This window comes from Artibeus jamaicensis, unplaced genomic scaffold, assembly GCF_021234435.1.
Source record: "Artibeus jamaicensis isolate MK-2021 breed Jamaican fruit bat unplaced genomic scaffold, CSHL_Jam_final contig_467, whole genome shotgun sequence".
Lineage (NCBI taxonomy): Eukaryota > Metazoa > Chordata > Mammalia > Chiroptera > Phyllostomidae > Artibeus > Artibeus jamaicensis.
This window is the reverse complement of record NW_026521845.1, coordinates 8866008-8891898: the sequence shown is the minus strand read 5'-3', so window position 1 is coordinate 8891898 and position 25891 is coordinate 8866008. Positions and strand designations below refer to the sequence as shown.

General features: G+C 41.7%; 2 protein-coding genes across 2 annotated transcripts in view; one reads left to right on the top strand and one right to left on the bottom strand.

The window, feature by feature from the left end:
• SPATA17 (spermatogenesis associated 17) overlaps positions 1-1441 on the bottom strand; it is a 189323-nt gene extending 187882 nt beyond the window's left edge. Inside the window, exon 1 of the mRNA XM_037140644.2 lies at positions 1420-1441. The gene's annotated coding sequence lies outside the window, so the exon portion shown is untranslated. The remainder of the gene's footprint in view (positions 1-1419) is intronic.
• The window catches only part of GPATCH2 (G-patch domain containing 2), a 122875-nt gene that overhangs the window by 88697 nt on the left and 8287 nt on the right, over positions 1-25891 (top strand). The window contains exon 9 of the mRNA XM_037140640.2: positions 20878-20966. Within this exon, the coding sequence (XP_036996535.2) occupies positions 20878-20966 (89 nt within the window). The remainder of the gene's footprint in view (positions 1-20877; positions 20967-25891) is intronic.

Here is a 25891-nt window from a genome sequence, read left to right as displayed (position 1 = left end):
TACTAGTCATGCATAGAAAGATACCATTTTATATGTGTTTGTAAAAGCTGATGAACAAGAAAGAATACATTTCTGAAAGAAAATGTGTTTCCCCTAACTAATCAGGGTTTAGAGTAATTATTGTATTTTATCATTCAAAAAGCAGAATTAATTCACCCCCCAAATTTAAGTGGTACTTAGACATCATGAGAGAGCAATGCGCATTTATTTATTTTTATATATAAATGAGTATATAGAAAATATAATCTTTAAAAATGCTTTTGGGTTCTTGCTCATTTTCTGTTACTGAGTTGATGTTCTTTTTTTTGCTTTTCTACAAAGAATGGGCCCTGGGATATTGTTTTAGATGATATGTTTTCAAAGTTTATGTGTGGTGATTGGGAATACTTAATTTTATTGATATGAAGATGGCGACCATAATATTGGTCTAGCCTACTGTCCCGAGGTTTACACTTGCTCAGTTTGTAACAAGATAACTGACCTCGCAGCCACCTGTGTCCCTTCGCCCCATGGCCTGCCATCGCCAGCATACCAGCCCCTGTGTTAACACCCGGCCGCAGACGCCATGGCCCCCAGGGACCACGTTACAGAAACTAACCCCAACCGAGAGCCCATCGGGTACCTGCAGAAGCAGATGTCAGTTCGGTCGTACATAGCTGATGTCTCAATTGCACACACAGAAGCTGACCGTCAGTGAGAGTTAACATAAAACCAATATATTTACCCCTAAGGAGATCAGACCCTGAAATTATAAACTACCAATAATTATATAATTATATATATGTGTGTGTGCACATATACAATTACATATAATTATATATACAAGTGTATGTATAATTATATACACTCTGTATAAAATTTAGATTATAAATAACTATAGGTGAAAAGTTTATAGAACCGATCACTATTAGAATTAATGAGGCACACCTGAATAAAAATATAATTGTTAGAAAGAGAAATATGGTTCTTAAGGAGAATTAGTGACGTGCAGATACAGCTGAAGAACTACACTAGAATATAGCATTGAAATAATTCAAGGAGTTGGAGAAATGAGAGTGGTTAAAAGGCACAGAAAAGGCCTAAGATACGTTTAATCAAAGCCCTTGCTGGAGAGTGCAGAAGGGCTGAAAAACCCCGACATTCGAAGAGACGCTGGCTAAAGATTCCCTGGATGGGCGGGCACCAGTCGAGCACAGAAATGCTCACTGGGCAGCCCTGTAGCACGCCAACAGCAGGGGATGTCAGGGAGCCCAGAAAGAAGGACAGATGTCTGTAAAGGGGGCACCAGTGCAGCTGTGTTTGTGAGGGGCAGGGAAAGGTTCCTGGTCACAGGTCATCACGTCCTAACTCCAGCTCTGCAGAACTGTAGAATTACATCCTCACCCCTCTGGGAGTGAGCGGGGTGAGCAATCTCCTTACCAGAGGAGTCACTTTGTCCTGTTGGGTGTGATGACCATGGTTTCCCGTCCTCAGTGAGATTCACTCGATCCAGGTCACCAAAAGACTTGGGGTTCCTGCAGGAGACTGGCCTTCCCCCGAAGCAGTGCCTGGTAGGACAGAGAACAAGACACGTGAGGACAGCCTTTTCAAGAGAAAAAGCAATATACTGGCTTGCTGATTCCAACAGCAGCAGATGTGTTAGAATAAGCAAATCAGAAAAGTGTTAAATTAGCATGATAAATATTAACTAAATGAGATACAGAAAGAAATTAACAATGTGAGGCAAGAAATAGAACACAACCACCAAATACTTCAGTGGTTTTTAATTTTTCTCAGCAGTGTTTTATAAGTTTTATCATATCAGCCTTCCACATATTTTATCAGATGTATCCCTATGCATTTCATCAGTGTTTTGGGGTGTATGAAAACAAGGCTAGGAGGAAATTAAAGAGACCTGCATAACTGGAGAGAGATGCCTTGTTCCTAGGTCAGGAGACTTCATGTTCTCAAGATGTCAGTTCTCCCATAACATATCCGTAGACTTAACACACTCCAAACAAACATCTTATCAGTCTGTTGTATAGACACTGACAAGCTAATTCGAAAGTTCATGTGGCAATGTGAAGGACTTGGAATGGCCAAACTTAAAAAAAAGAAAGAAAGTTGACAAGGTAACACTCTCGGATTTCAAGACTTATCACAAAGCTGCAATAAAGACTAGAGGGGAGGCCATGGTGCAGACATGGAAAAGTAGGCCCGTGGCATAGAACTTGGAGTCAGGAAATGCACGCCCACAACTCCAGACCACTGAGTGTCGAGCAGGCACAAGGCAGTTCAGTGGAGAAAAAAAATAGCATTTTCAACAAATGGTACCAGAATAACTGGATATCCATAGGCAAAAAAACAAACAAACCTTGGACCCATACCTCACACCACATAACAAACTTAACTTAACACAAAACCTAAAAACATAAAACTTCTAGAAAACATGAGATAAAATCTTTGTGCCCTTGGGAGCAAAGACTTTTGGGTAGAACCCCACAACACAGTCCATGAGAGACAAACTGATACATCAGATTCAATCAAAGTGGAAAACTTAGGCTCTTCAGAAGACACTGTGAATGAAAAGACAAGTCGCAGATGAGAAAAAAAAATTTGTAGATTTTATTTCTGATAAGAGACTCATGTCAAGAACATGTAAAGAACTCTAAAAACTAAATAATAAGAAATTCAATCAAAACATAATCACTTGGAGACACCTGGCCAGAGAAGACATGTGGGTGGCAAATACACACAGGAAATGATGTCAAATATCATCACTCACTAGGAAAATGCAAAGTGAAACCAGAGGAAGGGACCACTGGCAACTTCTAGACTGTCTGAAAAATGCAAAAGGCTACACAATGTAGAGGAAATAGAATAATTGTGTGGAAGTTAAATAGTGCTTACATTCTGGAAAATAACTGGGAAGTTTCTTAAAATATTAAACATAGAACTAACTACTCTAAGGTCCAGGTGAATACTTAGAAGACTCGTATGCATATATTCTTAGTGGCTTGTATTTGTCATAGTTAGAAAAGAAAGGAAACACTCCAAACGTTCACCAGCAAGTAAGTGGATAAACAATCTGTGGTATCTTCATACGGTGGAGTATGACTGAACAGTGAAGAGGAATGAAGAACTGACAGATGTAACATGTTTGCATAAAATTCTAGGAAACACAGACTGACACAGAGTAGCAGGAGGCCTATCTCCCCTGCCCAGTGGGAATGGGCGGGGCCAAGGCTGGGAGGAGCTAGACTGTGGCGAGTCCAGGACGTCAGGGTGATGGGTATGTTCAGTGTGTGGGTGTGGCAAATTTCAAATGTGTTTACGTGTGTCAAAACTCACCACATTGTACACTTTAAACGTGTGCATTCTGCTTACGTCACTAATCTCAATAAAAATCTTAAGAAAAAATTTAAAATAAAATCCTCGGTAGCTTTCTTTTTCAATCCAAGTAAAAGCCAAGGCCCTTTCCCTCACCCACAAGGCCCCAGGATCTGGCCCTGCTCTCCCTGACGTCACCTCCTCCCCCTGGAACTCTGGCTCACCTGCCCCAGGCTCACCTGCACCTCCTGTCCCCCCAGCACACCAAGCCCTCCATGGTGCACCTGCTCTTTCCTCTGCCCAGAACACTCTCCCTGCAGCTGACTCCCCATACGGCTGCTCCCCATTTCCTTCAAGTCTCTGTTCCATGTACGGAAGCCCCCCTCCACCAGCACCTTCGGACTCTGCCTTACATGCCATTCTGGTCTCTACTGACCCTCTCTTCGAGCTTCGTGCTGACAAAGCCTTTACCCTGCTCACTGGTGGAGGCCCGGCACCAAAACTATGCCCAACATGCAGGAAGCAAATACCTGTGCACAGTAGGTTTGCAGGCAGCAAATACTTGTGCACAGAAGGTTTGCAGGTGGATTTCCAAAAGGTGCCAAGTCAGCGCAGCGCACAGACTGTGGCCTTGCCTTGGCCTCCCTGTGCAGCCTCGGACATTAGCATCTGACCTCTCATCCTGGCCTCACCATTTACCGGCTGGGTGATCCTGAGCAAACCGCTTAGTCTGTCTGTCCTCAGGTTCCTTCTCTGTAAAACAGAGGAAATACTAGTACCTGCCTCATAACATTGTTGTAAGGAACGTATGAGTTAATACCTATAAAGCGTCTAAAATGTAAGCGCTCCAATGTTAGCTGTTGTTAAAAATGTGGTACTGTTATTTCCACCTGCATGTTTCCTAAACACCTGTTAAGTTTCAGTTTTCATCATATTTCTCCTGGGGCACAGTCTAAGACTTGTAAGGAAGTACTGCAGGCCCCAGCCCGATCCCCCCCTTCCCTAGTTTTACTCTCCAGGGAAAACCACTTCGGCTCCCTCAGCCCTTTCTTCCAGCATGAACCTAAATTACGTGCTGCTGTTATTATTTCTGGAGGATTTTTGGCTTAGCACTACCTGTTGAGTCACTGGTGTGTGTCCTACACAAACACACACACCCGCATTTCCCTCATTCTCCCCGATAGTTACATCATAATCAGATCAAATCGATAGTCGTTTGTATTAATGCGGTTGCACATGTAGATGTTCTCCATAGATGTGTCGTTTTTCTGCAGCTGCTGTGCTTTCTGTGGGGCCTCCTCTTCCCAGAAGTACAGCTGTTCTCCTTCCAGTCTGGGGGCGACCCTCCAGGACCCCCATCTCCGGGTCCATTCAGGACTGTTCGCTGTCCAAGCTGCTGCATCTCTGGTGTCCTGGGGTCTCTCTTCACTGCCATCCTGGGGGTCCCTCCCTCTCCTAGGTGGGATGACCTGCTTCCTGGGTCCTGTGCCATTATTTGTCCTGAGCTTTCTGGGAAGAAAGCCGGCAGGGTTAAACTTGTGGGACTCTGCTCATCTGAAAGTCCTTCGTCTAGTCTCATGTGGCTTGATTTAGCCAGGAATTCCAGTTTGGGGACCATTTTGACTCATTGGATTTTGAAGGCATTCTTTCCAACATCTTCAGTTTTCAATGTCTGTCTTTTTCTCTCTTCACCCATTATTTGGATATTGGAGCACCCCCAAATGATTCTCCAATTTTTAAAAAAACGTTATATATTGTCATCTTTAAAAATTTATGGGCATTTTCATCAATGTTAGCTGCCAAATCTTTAATTGATTAAAAATATTCTCATATACTTTTCATTTCTAAGAGTTCGCATTGTGTTTTGGAACATTTCTTCATGTACCCCCTTTGTCTTGTTTGTGGGTTCAGTGTATTTTCTTATCTCTGAGAAGGTATCAGGTGTGCTAAGCATGCAGCTATTTGTAAAGTTCAAGTAAACACCGGGACAGAGAGACTTACTCAAGTTTAATCTTTGAAAAACATTTTATTAAATGCAAGATGGCAGCTCTTCGCTTCTTTATTTATATGCATTATTCTCTCTTCTGCCCCTAAAAGTCATGTTCTTTCTTAGTATGTTTAATATTGTCTTGACTTTTACCCCTGTTGGATGAGTGACTTTCTCTTTCTCAACTTGTGGAAAACCTGAAGGTCAGAGAACAGAACTGGAACACGTCACATCAGTAAATGTTAGGCTCACTGACCCCCCGCCCCACACAGCAGGCAGGTAGGAGAGGGTAGGTGCACAAGTGGTCCGCTGTTGGTGATTGCCAGGAGAGGTCTGGGGTTGCACGCCAACCGCATGTGATCTGGCCCTGCAGGGGCAGCTTCACCAGTGCCGTGTGGTGCACCCCGTCCTCAACTTCTCAGGGGAATGCTCAGGGTCTCATCCAGGGGTTTGAGAGACATAGTTACCGATGCCACCAATTATCATGCAGTTTGGCAGTTTTCCAGGTGTCCAATCTATGGCATATCTCCCTTCTTCTTTTCTTCCACATCCACTTTACTCTTCATCTGGGCTCTTTAAGTCAACGATGGCTCTTTCCCAGCTCTTAGACTATCCTATGTCCCACAGTACCAAAGGGGTGACAGCCTGTTAAGGTCTCCTTTAAGCAACGTGCTCCCAGGAAGTTCTGCCTCATCGATAACGAGCTCCAGTTTGCAAGGTTTCCTGTACTTCCTCTTCCTGCCACAAGGGTGGCGCTCCTTTGGGCTCCTTCCCTGGCCTTTCACTCTCCACACCTCGTGTCTGTCCCCATCATCTTCAGGGCTGCTCAGGACGTGTCATTCATGTGTATGCAAATAGGTATTATTCAAATATGAACCCATTTATTTGTTCCTGTGTCTATTGTAAACATAGTCAACATTCTCAGATAGGATACTTTGGCGGTCCCATAATCATACTTTTGACCGATCCTTAACATAGGTATAATGTAAACGAATTTAAACAAACACCATCAACAGAGGTATAATTTAATCTAATTCATTCCAATGATCAGCCTTACCCACCTTCCGTTTAGTTTGCTGCTGTATTTTTGTTCCCTCTGGGAGCCCTTGTCACAGAGCAGGTGTGTCAGATGTCGAGTGATGGGAAAGTTCTGCATCGTGACATCCTCACTTACTGTACACATTCGATGTGTCCTTCTGAGGTTCTCCATCACAGCCCGTGAAGTCACTTGTTTCCTGTCCTGCACTCCTCCAGGCGGCCTCTGTCTTGATGGCTCCCCTCTGGTCCTTCTGTTTGATTAGTCAGTTGAGTTTGGGTGTCCACTCATGGTCCTCTTATCTATCATCTACCTGTTACCCACCTATTATCTGTCACTGTGAACATCGAGCAATGAACAGGCATGGTTCCTGAGTGAGCACGACATGTAGTAGATTATTAGCTGAAGGAAAATGCTCTCACACCCACGCACAAATGCACACACAAAACACACGCACATACACTCAGCCAAACCTTAGGGTGGTGGGCCTGAGTGTTTTACAAAAACACTAGTGACATCAAGACTTACTTCTTCAACCCACACCTTTCTCTTCAGTTCTAGACTTGGTATCCTAGCTTTTTTTTTTTTTATTTCAGTATTCAAATAGAATTCCATGTTTCCCAAAATTAGAAAGATCTTCCTCTCTGCCTTCACCTTATTTGAAGTTCCAATGAAATAATTTCACAGAGTTTCTCATGACATTACCTTTGCTCAGCACCCGAACATCTGGCGTGGCCTCCCAAAGGGAAAGTCAGTAAAACCACGTGCTAAGTGATGCTCAATGCTGGGCGACGTCATGTTCTTCACACATTTAATGACTGGTCTTTATTGTCCTCAGAATCCATACCAAAAGACTGCTGGTTTATGGCAACTACATAGAATTACTTAGATCATGTCACGGCCTTCCTTTTATATTTGTTCTTTTTTAAAATTTGCCCTGCTCCCTCCCTTGCACGATTTTTGTCATTTACTATTGGGAGGCACAGAAGCTACATCCCCTGAGTACCTGATAGGCAATTTGAAAACAAATAAAAACATTTTGTTGCCATGATTATTAAATTCTACTTGGTATTTTAAAATGTGTTTTAGAAAGGTGTTCATTCATTTTACTTTGTACAAGCATTATGTTTATCTACTTAGTGTGGGTTAACTCTCGTATCTGATTGTGTGCTATAATGTCTTATAAAGGGACTTCTCTTTCTGCTGCCATATTGTCTGATTAGTATTAAAAAGTCTTGTAAAATTTTAAAAATTACAATAGACTTAATCAGAAAACCAAAACAAATGCCATCACTCACACACACACACACATTAGCCTTCTTTCATCAGGTTAGAAAGGACATCTCCGTTTCCGCCGACACTGAGCACACACGGTTTCCTGTGATGGGGCAGATCCCCGTGTCTGGTTGCAGCTGCAGCAGACAAAATTACAGCTGTTCTTTGTTTGAGCTTCGAAAGATCCAAAGATGTTCGAGGGTTCGAGTTTGCTCAGTTCTCCCCACGGTGTCATCTGTTATTTGGGAAGGAGAGCTAATTTGCAACAGATACAAAACTATTTGTCATGTTGCAGCTTTGCCAACCATAAATGGAACTATTAATTACTACATTTTTGAGCAGCTGTTAATAAAGTGGGATTGGGTAAGTGTTCATTAGCGCGCTGGTTAATGACATCGATGAATTCACTTAGCATTGCTTCTCATAGACATGTATTAACAAAATTAAATGTATCAACAAAAGTAATTGATGGGTTATTTTATTTATTTAAGATGAGAAGTTAATTATCCCATATTAATAAATTAAAAAATTTTAAACAAGTCCTCCTTTGTCATACTAAAACTGATGATTCAACACCATATTTTAAAGCAAGTTGTATCATTAACTTTTTATATTTAGGTATTTTATATGTCTAAACTAATTGCTTGAATCTGCTTTTATGTACTAATTTTCAAAATAAAATTCCTAGTGCTTTCTCATTGTTTCTTTCCAGACGTAAAATTAGCATTAAATTTCATTGTTTTATAAAAGTGTATCCAATCCCTCAGATAGAAAACTATCTTTTAGATTATTTTAAGCCATTTATATGCATGAATGAACAAATAGAAAGTCACATATTCCCTCTAATTAAAACGGATGCGTTTCATATTTTTAAAAATTGGGACAATTTTAATTGCATATGTGTTCTAATTCTTTAAAATTTGAATAGCTTCTAGATACAGAGGTACTTAGACTAGAATAACTGGAAACATACCGCATATACAACATAAAGTGGTTTCTAAGGCATTTAATTAATCCGTTTTACTCCATGTGACTAAATCATTGCCTGAAAAAGGGCACCATTCTCCAGTTGCCAGTTCTCTGCCCCCGTCCTTTAGGAATCCCGAAATTCTAACCTTCCTTGCCAAATTTTTAAACTAATGATTATAGTGTTACTTTAAATTGTGATTATACTAAATAAAATTAGTTATTAGCACATTAGAAGTTTGCAGGGCTGCTCTCCAGTTTGACATGAATAAGCTACACAGAAGAACAGGGCTCTGCCACTTGGAGACAAGCAACACGTCGGTGAGGGCTCCCCAGTGAAACACTCTTTCTTGAAATCTAGCCAGCGAACGAGACATTTTCAAATGACTGAGAGTCCGCACAGCCTGTCACCCCTAGGACTGTGGTTAGGTTTGGCCACAGTCACCCATCATGGCACATAGCATGCAAAAGTTGTTGCGGTGACCTGTGGCTGCGATGAATTTGTCGTCTGAAGTCCATTTCCTTGAGGACAGGTGTCTGTTTCACAGTTGGCACGCTCCAAATTGGCCCTATGATTAAATGGGCATGGGCACAGAAGTGACCTTTCCTCCCAGAGATGGCTCCCCCAGGACCCGGTGCAGGCGCACCTGCAGGGCCACAGCACAACAGCTTGTGGCCCTCCCGCTGCCTGGGTCACCGCTCCATTATGGGGACGCTTGGGAACGTGCTCACCCGCGGTGTGTCTGTGCCAGAATACTCCCCCAAACCACCAGCATTCCTAACCTATGAGCAAAGGAGCCGCTGTAAAAATTAATATTTTTGAATCAGCAACACAATAAGCAACAGCTGCGACTTGGTAATTTGTACCTTACGGTCCCCAGAATAAATCAAGTGAACTTCATCTGCCATGTCGTAAACACTTTCAGTTTCAAACAGTCTGTCCTATCTAGGGAGCAGGTCAGATTTGCGGGTACGTAACTGCTCGTGCTAGGACACGAGTCATCCTTGAACCTGAAGAATTCAGTGCTTCCATAAGTATACTTAGAATGTCTTAATGTTGAAGTTAATAACTGATCAAAAATATTCACACTTTAAGCTTTTAAATGTCGCTTGTTTCAGCTAATTTTCATTACCTTTCAATTATGAGACAATATTCAAATAAACTTAAAATCACAAAATAATGTCCCAGAGAATTAGAACTATGCCTCTAATTCTTCACGATCAGTGTTTTTTCCTTGTCCTTTCTCATTGGAAATATTTTTTCATCACTCCATGGTGATTTGTGTGTACACCAAGACATTGTTGGGAATTTACCTTTGTTTATTTCATATACTTCTGATCAATTCCAACTCATGCCCAATTATATTGCACTAAATTAACATAATTCAACAGATGTTGATATTTAAATGTTTTCTGGCATTCACATCTTGGACAGCTGTCTCCGAGCTTGGGGAAAAGGCAAACATTTAGAGTTAAATGTTGAACATATGCTTAAATTACTAATTAGAAAGATGGAATAAAAAGTATGCATTATCCTTTCTAAGGACAATAAACCTCAGATAGGGATTTCTATAATCTTTTTATATCAAGTTATAGTCCAGGGGTATAGGCAGACCAGAAGACATAGATTTCATGGATAACTTAATTTCAGTTTTGATCATTTAAAAATTATGGAGAGTCTCAGTCAGATTTGAAAAACCTATAATGACTTTAAATTGTTAGTTGTATGCGTTGAAAAGATGCCTTTTCATTTGTGAAGATGGGATGATAACAGCAGATTTTAACAATTACTTTATTGTTAAAATTTTCATCATGCACAAAGAGAGAAAAATGTAAACCAATGTATCTACCAACTGGCTTAGATCATTATAAATGTGTGGCCGCTGTTGTCTCATCTCTACATCTACCCACTCCTGCCTCTACTCCTGAAGCCCATCTACGACATTATTCAACTGAAATATATCAGTATGTTTCTGTAAAAAACAGCAGCCTCTTATTTTTTTAAAAGCCACAGTGCCACTATCACATCTTTTTAAAAAGCAGTAATTTCTTAATGCATATATGTATGTACATGTTAGTGTGTGTACACATATGTATAGGATATTCACATTCCCAATTATTTTTAAATCTTTTATAAGTTGTGTGAACTGGGATCCAAATGAAATCTTCCTGTTATCATTGAATGATACATCTCTTAAGTTCCCTTTGGTGTATAAATTCCCCGCCCTCCCCCTTACCCCCCACTTTGGTTTTTCCTTGAAAGTTTGTGGTGGAAGAAGCCAGGTTTGTCCCACACAATTTCCGCCGCCTCAGGGATGTTGCTGATTTTATCCGCACACCACCATTTAACACGTTCCTCTGTCCACTGTGTTCCCTGTGACTGGTGTTTTGATCCGGAGAACTGAGTCGATTCCAGCTCGGGCTCATTTTGTTTAGACTCTTCCACCAGAGGTGCTACTGTGCAGTCCTCTCACTTTCCTGTCTCCTTTTAGGATATATTGCTCATTATGGGCTATGAGATTGCTGTTTGATTGATTGGCATCTAGTTTCTGAAATTTACTTTAAAAAAAGGAACACCCCCGTTTTTCTTTGGAAAAAAGCATTATATAAATGATGTAAGGAAAGACTTGGTTTATATTTGAGATGATTTTTCCTAGGGCATTTCTCCACAGACATTTAAAGGCAATAGACCATCCAAACACTGACAGTAACAGACCCGAGTCAGCGAAGTGAACACGGCATTTGGTTCACAGATCTTGACAGCAAAACCATTCCTGAACACAAGCAGGCGCACTCCAGCTTTGCCTACGTTTCGGGTGCATGGGATCAGGAGAGCCCAGAGTTCTCTTCCTCACGGTCATTGAGCGGTCATTGAGCGTAGAGTCCGTCCGTCATCACATCCCCCAGATGGCTTCCCTGGCTGTTATGGTTGATCTCACCAGTCTAGTCAGCATTTGCAAACAAGTCTATGGAAGTTTTATGAATGTGATGTTCATTTCTCCACCAAAAAACTGTCATGGAAAGGGAGGAGCACAAAGCCTTCTTTTCATGAAGTCACATTTAGTAAAAAGCACAATTCTGTAGAGAGAGAACTAAGGTGCCTGCTGGCTTAGGGGCACAAGCTTGATTTTATCGATATTTATCACCTGAAATCCAAGGGGTGGACTGAATATGTTTTGTGGTTTTCTAGTTCCATAAGTTATCGCTTACCATAGAAATTGGAACCTCCATTGAAATACTGTCATAAAAACAAATTAGGGTAAAAACCCTGGCACACCTTGATAAGTTTCATTCAACACCTATTTCATAAGCAACTGTATTGACAAGATTAGTAAATGCTAAGGGGAATTTACTTAAAAAAATAAATCAGACGTGGGCCCCACAGTCTTCACGGAACATACACTGTAGCTGGAATATTAGTTCATGTTCATGTAGACCTATAGTTTAAGGTAGAAAACATGGTGAGTGTTGAGATTATTCTGTCAATAGCAATCAGGGACGGCTTCCTTAAGGAGGCAACATTTCAGACTGGGTCATAAATTCCCAATTGAATTCCATCAACCAACAATAACTCAACCCAAATTCGAGTCAGTTTACATCAAATGGTAGTGCTGTCTGACGTCACCGTGGAAATGACTCCTCACATCTTTTACAACTTTTAGACGTCCTGGCTCACCATTAAAAATATCCTGTGTTAATTCGCCTCCTAATATGGAGATATGAATAGCCATGTTCCGCAAATGTACATTACGGCATGTAGAATTATGACTTGAAAATAAGTCCCCTCTCAATAAGGACAGCCATGGGACACTTTACATGAAGTCCCAGTGGAGCTCGGTCTTGACCCCGTGCCTGCCAACTCGGTCTGCAAAGTTACCTGTGGACACTGTCGAGGGAGGAAAGCCTCTTGACTTTGAGAGCTGCCCTGGAGGTGGGTCTGCGTTTGCTCCTGTCTCTTCACCAAAACAGGGACTTCCCGACAGCAGCTGCAGCAAAATCCAGAACCGTGTCCCCAAAGAACTGGGACAGGTGTTCTTCCACAAGTTCAACTATCAATTTGGCAAACACTGATTAATCCAGTCAAGCAGTTGGCTTCATTCTTTGCTTTCTGAAGAATGTGAAACAATTACGAATGGACAGAATCATTGAATTCATTAAAACTTGATGCAATGCATGTAAGGAGGCGTCATCTCCGAGGCCCATGCCTCTGTGTGTCCCAGGTCCCGTCATTCTGAACTGCTGACAGCCCCGAACGCCCCGCGTCACCTGAGAGCTACAGGGCATTGGTGCCTCCTCCATGTGTCCTCACCCCTGGGGGTCCACAGCCCCCCACAGGCTGGCTCAGAATTCTCTTTGCGGATTGAGGTGGAGTCACATTCCCACATAATCAGTGGGCAGACTTTAACCCCTAGGAAATGAAAACTGTGTCTTCTTCATCTCTCAGTCCTCTTTCATGGCACACCTTTTACTTGCAGAAGACATTTATTAAATGGAGTATAATAAACTAAGTTGAATGATGTAGCACAGAAGAGAGAAAATGTGATTCTTTTGAGGCAAGCATTCCTTGGTTTAAATACAGTAACTTCATTTTCTGTTTGTGTGATTTTTTTTTGACAAATAACAGTTTCTCTGGACCTGGGCTTCCTCAGAACTGTAAGGGATTATTGTGAGGATTAAACAAAATAAAGTATGAGAAAATATTTAGCATAATGCCTCATACAGAGTTGGCCCTCCATAAGTTTAGATGATCCTAATAATTCAGATGATCAACTCTAAGATTCAAGAAACTGACATATATTCAAAATAATTTTTAAAAAACATATATTTTCTGCTGCCTTTTAACTCCACCTTTCCCTGAAGCTGGTGAAACAAAGGAAATCACCACCTCTATTCCAAATGCTCCCTCAGAACTCAACTTAAATCTTGATTTAGAGTTGGAAATATCAGATAGGAAACTACAGTAAAAAGTCAGTTCAACAGACATTAAAATATTTATACTATAACAGATGAAGTGGATATTAAAATAAAGAATGTGTGGGCTTCACTCAAAGGAGTTAAGAATACTGGGGTATAACTTTGTGAATAGATATTACAAATGGCAACCATACGAGTCTCGGACATTTCTTAGTCCGCTGTCAGAGAGGGAATGTGAGATTTTATCTGGATGTACAGTCTGATTGGATGGATTTTTTTATGTAAGATGCAAGATGTTATCAGGATCAACATCCCATTTTTTAAACGTAGACACAAATCTTCTTGCATTTAATGGAGCCATCCAAAAGAATCATGTTCATTTTGAGTAATTTTTTTTTATCCGAAGAGTCAACAACACTAGATTGATTTTACCATTTTTAAGGAAATTAGTGTAAGCTTATTGTTAGACCAAATATCAATTATATACAGATACAACCAAAAGTGTATGCTTACAGCTGGGAATCAAGTGAATTAAATCAGTACCAGGGCACTAAGCACCACGATTTCCTCAGTGCGTGGTGTGAAGAGTGAAGAGAATACTCCAAGATGCCTCAGATGTCTTAGCTTCTGCCTGGAGAGACAATATCCAAATTTGAACTCGGGGGAAATGGATTTTCCTCATTTCCCTCCAAAAGATGGCCTGCTGCTCCAGCCCTGTGGATCTGTGACACTGTGCAGTGATTTCTCATCGTTGTGCGCCTCCTCCCTCCACTCTGGCCCTGGATGGAGGGGCCACCTCACTCTTCCTGTGTGTCACCTGACGTCCAGTGGAATGCCTGAGTCACAGTCGTGGCTTGTTCGTTGTTAAATGAATGTCTTTGAGTGCATTTAAGTAACAGTTCAAGAAAGTAGAAGTGCTATAAAAAATGCGTGATCGATCACCAAACGAACAGTTGTTACACTTCAGTTCACTAGACATTTCCGGCAGATGCAAAGCTGGGCTCTGCGACTCCTGTGCCTCTGGGCCTCTGGTTGTCTGCAGTGGGCACTTAACACGCTCCTCTAATCTGAACACGACGTGGAGCCGCCCTATGTGACAGGTGTGACAACAGAGACTTGTGCAGATTGACGTGAAACACAGAGCAGGAGCCCTTGGAAGGTAGTGAGGTCAGGAGAATTGAACGGAGAGAAAACGTGGGTTTGCGCGCACCAGAGAATGTCCGGGGACAAAGAGCAGACTCTCAGAGACGGGCTGGGTCAGGAAACACAGAAAGGACATTCCCTGAGGTGGGTCGAATACGTTGCTTTGGTGTTAGCACATTCACAGGGTGTTGGAAACTAATAGTTTCTTTAAAAAAAAAAATCAGACCCACAGAACCTACAGTTCAAACTTCTACCACGGCTTCTGCGGTGTGAAGCGTTAGATGATGCCCTTGACAGTGAAATCCCTCCAGCTGTCCGAACCGTTTCCATGTAGTGACTCCACGGTTTGCTGTTTTCCGATTCCTCCAGTGAAAACCCGTCCCTTTCCTCTGTTGCATGCTCACTGTAAAAATAAAGCCCAGCAACAACGAGAGACGTAAAGAAGAAAACCCACAAGATGCCGCCCACAGACGGTTTACGACAAGCAGGGTTAAGTCCAGCATGAAGCAGGGGCCCAGCCACGGGGCAGAGGGACTGACTTCAGAGCAGCGGGTTAAACTGTAGCCAGGTCAGGACTGTTTCAAAGAGCAGCACCTGGGCTGCAGGCAGGACGCTCAGTCCAGTGACCAAGACCACGGAGAGAAAAGGCTCCCCAACCAGGAGTTGGTCAGCGTGCGACTGACAGCCCCAGATGCAAAGGTTCTTCACACTCAAGAAGGGGCTTGGAAAGAAAATGCCATAAAAAACAAGGGTTTGGTGTGATCCCAGGAATTAAGGAATATTTACATGTGCACTTTGGTCCAGAAGGGAACGAGCTTACTACGAATGTTTTCTTTCATGGGGAGACCTAGTAGTTGACAGCGTCACAGGGGAGGAGAGGGTCATGTGGACCCGGCAGAGGATGCTGACACAGGCCTGGGTTTTCCAGCCCCGACCCTTCCTCCGGTGACACTGCAGACCTGCGTCACTTCTGCACAGCTGAGGCCCTGTCCAGGCTTGTCTTCTTCTCGCTGACAGTGAGTGGTCTTGCCAAGCGCCCGGGCCCATGGTCACATCTGCTCGGCGGTCCTGCGCAGCTTGTCGGGGCTGCTCGGGAGCACACGGTGTCCAGGGGGCAGCTTCCCTGCACCTCGTTCGCTGGGAAGCCTGCTTGTGAACGCGCAGAAGGAAGAGATGCGCTCCCACTGCCTTCTCTTGTGTGTTACTGTGTTTGACACGCCTGCCCCAGTCCATGTCAGCGCACGTCAATGCCAAGTTTGCAGGCAAGGTAGCTCTCAATAGGCTTTTTTCTTTCTGCCTTCTGATTTTTGAGGGTTTTTTTTTAACTTTTAATTTTTTATTTTTTCCCCCTTGGGATAAAATGTCCAGTTTTCCACCACCACCCTGTCTCATTGGATGATGGGATAAATGAGTGAAGTCCGTTTCTAAAGGGAAAAATAAATGACTTTTTCTGTGAGCTCTGCTTTTCTGATATTTAATAGGAATGTTTTCAGAATCAGTACATGGGAAACCATGTTTCAAATCGTAACTAAGAGCCAGTGCACGTTAATAGTGAAACGACATTACTGCTGTATCCTTTTCACTTACATACCTGTCTGTGTTGACCACTCAAATGAAAGGTGTGAGTAGCTGCAAAGTCACCAGGTTTGGATTTGTCTACCCTCTTCTCCACCACAAGCAAACACAAATACACTGATCGAGTTGGTGGCTAATTTCCCTACCACACCTTACAGAAGGATCTTAGCATTGTTCTTGAATTAACTTTGGCTCTCTTCACTGGAGAATATTGTCAATCGTCCAAGCACACAGGTCAAAAAGAAAATAAACAAACAAAAACTGCTGACTCTCACCTTGAATAGTAACCCAAGTGTTCTGCTTTGCAAAGACAAATGATTCATTTAGACTGAAGCAATGAGGCTGCCTTTGAGACATTCATTGATTTAAAATTAAAAAATAACTGCTGTGTTTTACATGAAGAGTGACAACTAAATAACACAGTGGGCCTTACTTAGTGTTATTTGTAACAGCTCCATTGCAGCTGGCTGAGGAAAAGGGTGGGGGTGGAGGGGTGGGGGGAGGGGGAGACAAGCCTAAATGTGGTAATTTTACTGATCAATAATCCCGGGCTCTCGATGCCCCGTAGCACTTAGTTAGTTCTTGATAGATTCACTGAAATGCAGCTGTGTATCTTATGGTGCAGGTCTTCGGGTTCAGTGTACTGACTTTATGAACTTTAAACTTTATTCTCCTCGAAACTTTGGTCTCTTTCCCTTTACGTAGCTTCGTGGAGGACAGGGGAGAGGAGTCGAATAAAAATGTTATATTCCATTTGTTGTGTAAAGATGCCCAAAAGAAATTTTTAGTCCAGCAGATGAGAAGAAGAGGGAGGTATTCCTGGGTTTGTAAATAGTACTTCCTAATAAATACCAAATCAAGTGAAAAATACACTTTTAAAGTCCCCTGACTTGGGAGAGTGATTTTTAAAGCAATTAGAAGACCCCCATTTCATTCAACTAGTGGTATTAATAGTCACAACAAGCAGCTACTACATATCAAACACTCAAGTATTTTTTTCTGATTATTTCTTTAAAATGCACTTCTTAAGAAGGACACTCTGGACTACATTTTTGAGCTTGGTTTGAGCCTTAAATGTATCTGAAAGTAATGAAACCAGGCTCAGTTTTTGTGTTGGCTTTAATAACCCAGACCTGTGACTTGTCACTGACTGCCTTCCCAGCCCGCCACCCGCTCAGAGGGACACATGGATGCAGAGAAGCTTCACTGTGCAATGGCCTGGTGTCCCTCTTCTGTTGCTGCTGGGAAGGAAGATGCCGACCGGATGTGTGTCTGGACTGGCTCGAACCTGGTTTCCTTCCCTTCCGTCTAGACTCTGCCAGAAACCCAAGAGTTGGGTCAACTCTCTCCTGCTCACTGACCTTCAGTGAGTCCAGACCCCTTTGTGGGGCACACATGGCATGTACGGCCCAGGACCCAGCTCCCACGCTCTCCTTGTGACATTCTGCAGTGACCCTTGGACAACATGGTCTGAACTATGTGGTCCCACTCATACATGGGGTTTTCCCCCAATAATACAGTTTGTGTACTTTGTCTTCCTTAGGATTTTCTTTCCTATTGATTACTTTATTGTAAGAATACAGTGTGTGATATGCATCACACGAAATATGTGTTGACGGACTGTCGATGTTATTGATAAGGCTCCCAGTCTATTAGTACTCACAATAGACTACTAATAGTAGTCTATTTTGGGGCGTCAAATATCATGCACGGATTTTCAACTCTGGAGGGGTTGGCACCCCTAACACCCACGTATTTAAGGGTCAACTGCCGCCTCCCTGTAAACACTGTTCTCCAGACATGCTGAACTATTCACATTCCTCTTCACGGAAGGGACTCCTTACCATTTAGAAACGCCTTCAGCAACGAGCGTAGGAAACTCACCAGCAGTGGCTCAAGCTCAGATTACGTATTGTGTTTGAACAGAAGGATCGGAGAGGGGATGGTCCACAGGTTGCTTGTCGCAGCTCAGCACCAGAAGGGCCATGCTGTGGGGTTCCCATCCCCACTGTACTCCCGGTCTCAGAATGTCACCATCCCTGCTCTGCAGCCGGGCCTCACCTCTGACCCCGCCTGCTATGGGCTCTGCAGAAGGGACACTCGACTCCACTCTTCTGCTAGGGGGAGGCTTCCAGGGGGATCCCCATATTGAAGGACACTTTTGTACAAAAAGGTAAAATCCTGACTCTGAGGCAGACGTAAAATGAACGTGTGTCTGAAGTTTTGTTCAACTCATTAATTAATGAGGGAACCAGGCAGATGTTACGAGGGGTTCAAAGGGGAAGTCAAGCTCAGATTTCCGTGGAGTAAGAAGGACTGAAATTAATGAGCGAACGAATGCACCAAGGGCTTTTCTGGAGGAGAAAGGGCCATCCCCCTCCCTCGGGTCAGAATGCGTTTGCATTTCTGTGGACAAGAATGCTTTTCCTCCGCTTCCCGTTGTCTGTAACTGAGAGCTGTGGGACAGCTCCCAGACTGGAAGGGTGTATTCTAAATATCATTTTCTCCTGAAACACAAACTTTTTTCCCAACCAAAGGAAAAAAGTGACATTCAGTGCAACATAGAGTTGTTATATAGACTGAAAAAATAAAATCTCTCGTACTAGCTAACGAAGTGGCTTGTGCCTGCCACAGCCACCTGGGTCTCCACATACTTCATTCACGTATGACTCTAGCTCCCTGTTCAGACGCCGCACCCTTCCGATAACAGGACGCGAACATTTCATTTTCTCTGCCTCTTCTGTCCTCTTTCCTGCTCTCTGCATTTTCACCTCCATCGTGGGGTCTTCTGCTAAGTCAGTAGTAGATGGTAATAAATTCTTGCTGAATAAGCAAGTGCATTAATTTTGGATTAAAAGAGTGTGTCTTCTCTGATTTTATTTCAATTTTATTTTTAATATCCATTTTTAATTCCAAAAGTAGGTATGATCATAACCATTGATTTTTCCTTAGCACTGTGAGCCAAGACCACACCACAAAATCCAATAAAAATGTTTCCATTTTGCATGTTAATGACCATTTTGACATATACATGTGATATATATTACATGTATATGATATATATATATTTCTGCAAAGTTAGTAATGGAATGAAGTAATTTAAAAAAACATTTAACTATGTTAATCATAAATATTTAACTATATTAATCATAAATATTTAGTCATAAATATTTATGCTGTAACAGAAAAACACTATGCATGCAATACAGGAGAAGAGAAAACTAGACAAATGCCCATTTGCTCTTAACCTATACTGATAGATTTTTCACAGTATATCTTTGGTTGTCAATACCCCTTGAATTACCTGATCATTAATTACACTTTAGTCTGTGCCTTATAAATAGAACTTATATTTAAAGTAATTGGTCCTGGCTGGTGTAGCTCAGTGGATTGAGCTCGGGCCTGCAAAGCAGAGGATTGTGGTTCGATTCCCAGTCAGGGCACATGCCTGGGTTGTAGGCCAGTTCCCAGCCGGCGACACACGAGAGGCAACCATACACTGATACTTCTCTCCCTCTTTTCTTCCCTTCCCCTCTAAAGATAAATGAATAAAATATTTTTTAAAATAAAAATAAATAAAATAATTGTATTCCACAGCTCCAGTTTTCCATACTATTTAAACATCTGACTGCATCTGTATAAACATATATCTGCATGAATGAATTTCTCCTTTTGAACTTTCCTCCGATGACATGGGTGTTTTCCAGTGGGGCCCTATAAAACCTGAGGGCACCGCCACGTTCCTCTATGAAATACTAAAACGGCATGTGCTCCCGTGAACATGGGTCATTCCCTGCAGCTTCATGACCATCAGACACGGTCTCTGCCCCACGTCTGGTGCCGCAGTCCAGGGAATGAACACTCCTTCCATAGCTTAACCCATTTGAAGACTTTTCAATCCTTACCATGCTTGCGTTACTTTATCTTGATTTCCAGTGGGCCATTTCTAATTTTTCCCAAACTATTTAACTTAAGAACCCATGATTAGACAGAATAATCTAATTCTAACCAGTTCCAAGAATAGCAGAAGGCTCCCACATAGCATGTCTTTACAAATATAATCCGATATCACATTAGCCTGTTCAGGAGCAGTAAGCCGGCATTAATGCATTCATTCAAATTACATTTCTTCACCTAACTGATAATTAACTGAAGAATTCTAATCATCTGAATTATAAGGGAGAACATCACTGTTTCCTTCTCCCTATTTAAAATGTTTTAAGAGAACTCACTGCCGCATAATATCCTAAAAGAAATTGATCATACTTTTCCTGTAATAAATGTTGTTCTGACAGCACAGCATTAGTAACCAATTGATAACCTAGCAACAATATTGTGATCTCTTTAGATAATTAATCTTCGCTATTTTCCTGTCAGAAGCAACAGGGCTTGATTTTATGTTGAGCCAGAAAGATTGCCAGTTTTGAAAATTAAAAAGCATTCCTTTTATATTATTCATTCCAGTAACAATTTATGATGGTGCATTTAGCCGCTGAACGCTTGTCAACAAACGTAATTATGCTTCGATATAAACAAGATTGGTGGTTTCGCGATGCTGCTCCATCTTTGTGGAGAATGTTTTGATTTAGATTCGGATTATACAAGCTGTGTATTTATGTATCATTCTCTTCCTCCTTTGCTAATACTTTTTTTTCCTGATAATTACTCGTAGGCAAACAAGCCTGCATTTGGGGTCCTTATGCACGGGAGACATCAAACGCAGGAGGAAGGCGGCACCTTTGCCTGGACCTCCGGCCACAGGTAAGAGGAAACAGGCTCGGGGCGGAGCCCACGCAGGAAGCTGAGAAACCATCAAGAGTAAAATACAGATGATTCTTCATCACTTGCGCCGAAGAAGAGGCACAGTTACAAGCAACTGTTCAGTCATTAGCATTTGGTGTCAGGATGGATGGCATGTTCCTTCCATAGACTTTTCAGGCAGCCAATCAATAGAATATTTGCTACATACCTGCCCCAATGGAAGACTTTGTGAGAGGTATTAAAGAGCACAGAAACTTCTAGGCTGTGCTTTTGGCCTCAAGAAATGTACAGATTTGTGTGTGGCGGGGGGCAGCGTGGGGGAGGGGGCAGAGACGAATACATTGATGGAAAGGCAAATAACCCCAGAAGAGATTAGTAATAATGAACACTCAAGTTCAGGATCAGCCTCAAAACGCAGGTCTCGTGTTGCTGGACGGAAAGCGGGCCAGGCAGCTTCCAGCTCAGCAGCAATGTTAGAATCAACCTTCCTTATTTGGATGATGTTAGTTAGCATTAGGTTCGAAAAACCTCTCAGCGTTTCCGCCTGGAAAACCAGTCACTGGGGAAGAGCCTGCTATTCTAATGAGTGTGGCATAGGGCAAACCACAAGTGCTGACAGAGAGGAGTCACTGGACCAGGAGGGACAGGAAGCCTTCAGAAGGGCACAGGCTCAAGCTTGGTCGTGAAGGAGATGGATAAGGTTCATGTGCATTACAAGAGGTCAAGCGGGAGCGAGGGTGAGGGAGGCGGAGGTGGGAAAGCAGGGGTGGGGAAAGCCACTGGGTATAACATAGACGCCCACAGAGGAACAAACAACAATTAAGTGGATTTGTGATGCAGCGAAATGACTAGGAGAAAATGTTTGCAGTGTGTGTATTCAGTAATAACAGCCATGGCCTCTTTCATGGGGACCTTGACCACTCAGCTCTATACGCGTTCTCTTCACTGGGGATGCCTTTGTAGGAAAAGTTACTTTTCCATGGTTAATTATGGAATATGAAAATAAGGTTCACGTCACAGGAGAGTGAGCAGTGAAAAGGGGAATATAAGTATTATACCCACACACGCACATATGCATAATCTTGGAGAATTCAAAAGAAATAGAAGATGTGAAACTTAAGTTCTCTATTTGGGGGACCTATTCCATAGTTCAACACTCAAAAATTGAAGAACAATTTAAAATTAGAGCACTCATAATCCAGTTTTTCACCATATGAAGGGCTACATCATAAAATTATGAGCGTTAGCTGATATCTGATCTCTCAGCTGGACTGAATTTTCAGAAATTGGAAGTTGGAAACACCTGTGTGCAGAATGTGTCTCTTTATATGTAGAATATTATTTACCACGCGTTGAGTACTACTCTGTACCAGAAACGTGATTATTTTATCTTCACAACAACTTTATGATCTAGTTATTATTATTATCACTTTATACCACAAAGTTAAAATTCAGAGGAGAGTTAGGACCTTCTTATCTCCATAAAATTGAACAGCAGAAGGAGGATTCAAATGTACGTCTGCATGACCCCTAAACCCGTAACAACTTACTTACAGCCTTTTTGTAAGAATATGTGTATAAAGACTCTCTCATTGCTTTTGTTCACTAGAACACACTGTTGTATACCTTAAGTTTCATAGAAGGTTGATCTAAATATTGCTACGCAGAGATACAGAATATTAATTAGAATCTTTCTAATAGATCTCTTTATACGGGAACATGTAGCCACTTTTAGATTCAATGCATGTCATTAAGTTCTTCAATTTAAATCTTTCATAGGGCAGGTGTAGGGTTCGTCCATGTCCTTGTTCCAGCTGAATGGTCCCCTGAACTCTCTTATCTTTCAACGATTCCAACATTAGCGGCAGAAACAGCCCGGTCTTGGGAATGTGCCTGGAGCAGCTCTGTGCCTGCAGTCAGGCAGAGAGAATGTCAGGGTCAGCTCCGCACACTCTCACCAAGCCCAGACTGAGAAGGAAAGCGCAGAGCCGTCCAGGAGGGTAATACAATTATTTCTATGAGGTGGTTCTGATGTTACAACTCAACAGCCCCAGAGGAAATCATTTCTAGGGAATGTAGGTATAAACATTAAGCTATAGCCTAAAACATTCAGGAACCCACACCAGCAGAGTCCACGTATCATCTCTCTAATCTGCTGCAATTTTCTTAAGATTCAGGATTTTGATTATCTTACTAGATATATATATTTTTTTTACTTCAAGGAATAAAATTCATATAAATTGAATGCATTTTTTGTAATTACTCAAAAAATAGTGGAGTAGGAGAGTTATGTTCCTCATTTCCAGGACATTTTTTGAATCCATGCATAACTGTTCCTCTCAAAGAGGAAGAGAATGAGGTTATTTAAAAGACCTCAGCTTTTAAAAGAATATCTTCTAATACTAATGAATCAACCCTAAGATGAGGATTATTATTCAAATTCAAGAAATGCTTTTGCATAAATACACTCTGATAATGAGGTTATGAATCCTAGATCATCTTGTCTCTGAAATTATAATTTTCAAATGATGGAATACAGTCAATCACATAATAGTCAGTTACACTTGTAAGCTTCCAAGGTGAGTTAGCATGTAGCATTAAGGAGAATTTTTTCACCTTTTTATTGTCCTTTTGTAGACCTCCCCCAAAATACACTGAATTGAGATATATTTCCACAATTCCTTCAGCCTTTAAGTCAATATTCAATCCAAGCAGGAAAAACTCAGGCGAAGATAACTCTCTCATTTAAAATATGGAATGCGTGAAAAGGCTGACAGCTTGAATATTGTTTGATGATCCCCTCTGATTTCTGTGAGAACTAGCATGCAGTCAAACAGCAGGTTAAGAAAAGACTTAACAAAAGAATTGTCAGAAAATTATAAATAGGCCCTTTCGCTTTGTACTTCTAAACTGGGTTTATACAATCACTTAAGACCCCGAAGATAAAGTCATATGTTGTATGCGTAATCAATATTATTTTTAAAAAATACTTGAAGTCTCCTATGCAAGTAATAACCCAAGATTCGATCATCTTTACCTGCTAACATGCTGAAAACTGGACTTACCCCATTTCGGCAGCAGCATGAAGCCTAAGTTAAGCCACTATATAAGGCCATGGACTAGCCAGCCGTGTTACCACTTGAACATTTATTAATCGTGGCAGGAACACCAAATTTATTTCAGTGCTTTAGCTTATTTACTGCTCTCTCACCTTTGTATTTTGTATTGACAACGTAAAATGAATATTGATAAGGCTAGACATCGATTTTCAAATGTATGGCTTGCTCCCTGCCTCATTCAAAGTCACACAGCCAGGGATAGTGGATGTCTTAGCAGCGAGGGACGTAGATTTACTGTTGTAAAATTGAGAACTGTTGAAGCCAGAAGGTTTGCCAGCAGAATGCATTTTATTGTCTGAAAAATGTCATCTGTAAAGGTGAAGAAGAGCAGCGAACAAAACAGGAAGAATATTAACACATTTTTAAAAGGCAGTCAGCAGTGTTGTGTGTAGTCTGTGTATTTTGGCAGAAGTCATAGCCCCTCGAGGAATGATAATCGCAAGATTCAAATAAGTATTGATGTTGTGGCTATTACATTAAAAAAAAACATTTTGTCCGCTCTACATCACTAAACTCATTGTTATCCAAAATTAGTATCTGCTAAAATGATTTGCTTTCTAGTGAAATAATATCATAGGGAAAATACTCATTACAGGAGTCAACCTTTTTGCTCTGCATTTTAAATTGTACTGAAAGGTACCTATTGAAGTTGAATATCTCAGCGTAGATATTACTCCGAAGTAACCGTGTTTACATGAGTGTGCAGGTTCTTGGCCAGAGACTGCATTACAGCTCTTACAACTTTTCACTTTCTCCCCTGCATTCCGCTGCAATTTTAATACTAACAGGATCTCTAAGAATACTTAAGGCACTAAAGGCACTAAAGGCAGGTTGTGAATTATGATAATGGGAGAAGATTTTTAAACAGTGAGCTTTTCATTAAAAGTCACACGGAACATAATAAGGAAATATGTGCTATAACCAAGTCCTTTTCAAGATGCCCTGTGTCTTCAATTGTCCAAATTTCTCTCACCAATAATTATGCGTTTATTTGTTTTTTTATCACTGGACCTCTATGACCACTGTAAATTATTTTATCTCTTCCAGGATTTTAAAACAGGCAGACTTTGGTGGGTGATTGTTGTCATTCATTTGGAAACCAGGCTGTATCTGAACCCCTTGTTACTTGGATCAGCAAACTGCTATTCAGATATGTATTTAGTAGAGTCTTAAAATAGCTCGCCATTACCATTTGGTACAGGAAGCACTTAAGAGTAAACATACACATTAAATAGAAAATAACTGCTGTTCCTGCCAATAGAAAACCTAAACAATGAGAAAATCCTCAAACCACGTTAATACCTGCGCATGCTAAATAGAATGGAAAGCTGGCTTTTTAGAGGTGTAGCTGAGAATGCAGGAAGGAAAATGTTCAGGACCGAAGAGAGTCCTAAGCAGCCCTCCACGTCCAGTCTTGTCGGTCTCAGACACCTTGAGGCGTGTGGGTCAGTGTCCACATGTGAAGGGAGCAAAACCGGGCAGCTGGCCTCATCAGGCGAGAACTTCTGAAAAACTCGATCCTCACAACAGGACGCACTAGCAACTAAACTCACCCACAGGCACAGAAACTAAAGAATCTGGTTGCCACCTGGGCTCCGAGTAGAAAGTGTAAGCTTTATAACCAAGAACCTACCCTCATGTGAGTTGCTAGTTTAAAATTCCACCAAGCTAAAATATTAACATAAAAGTTGGTCTTTGAAACAAATGCAGAACTACTCCAAAGGTACATGGCTTTGACCCCAAGCTTCCAGAATCACCGCAGATGAAACCTACTGAAGATGATCTCATAAACCAAAACTAAAAGAA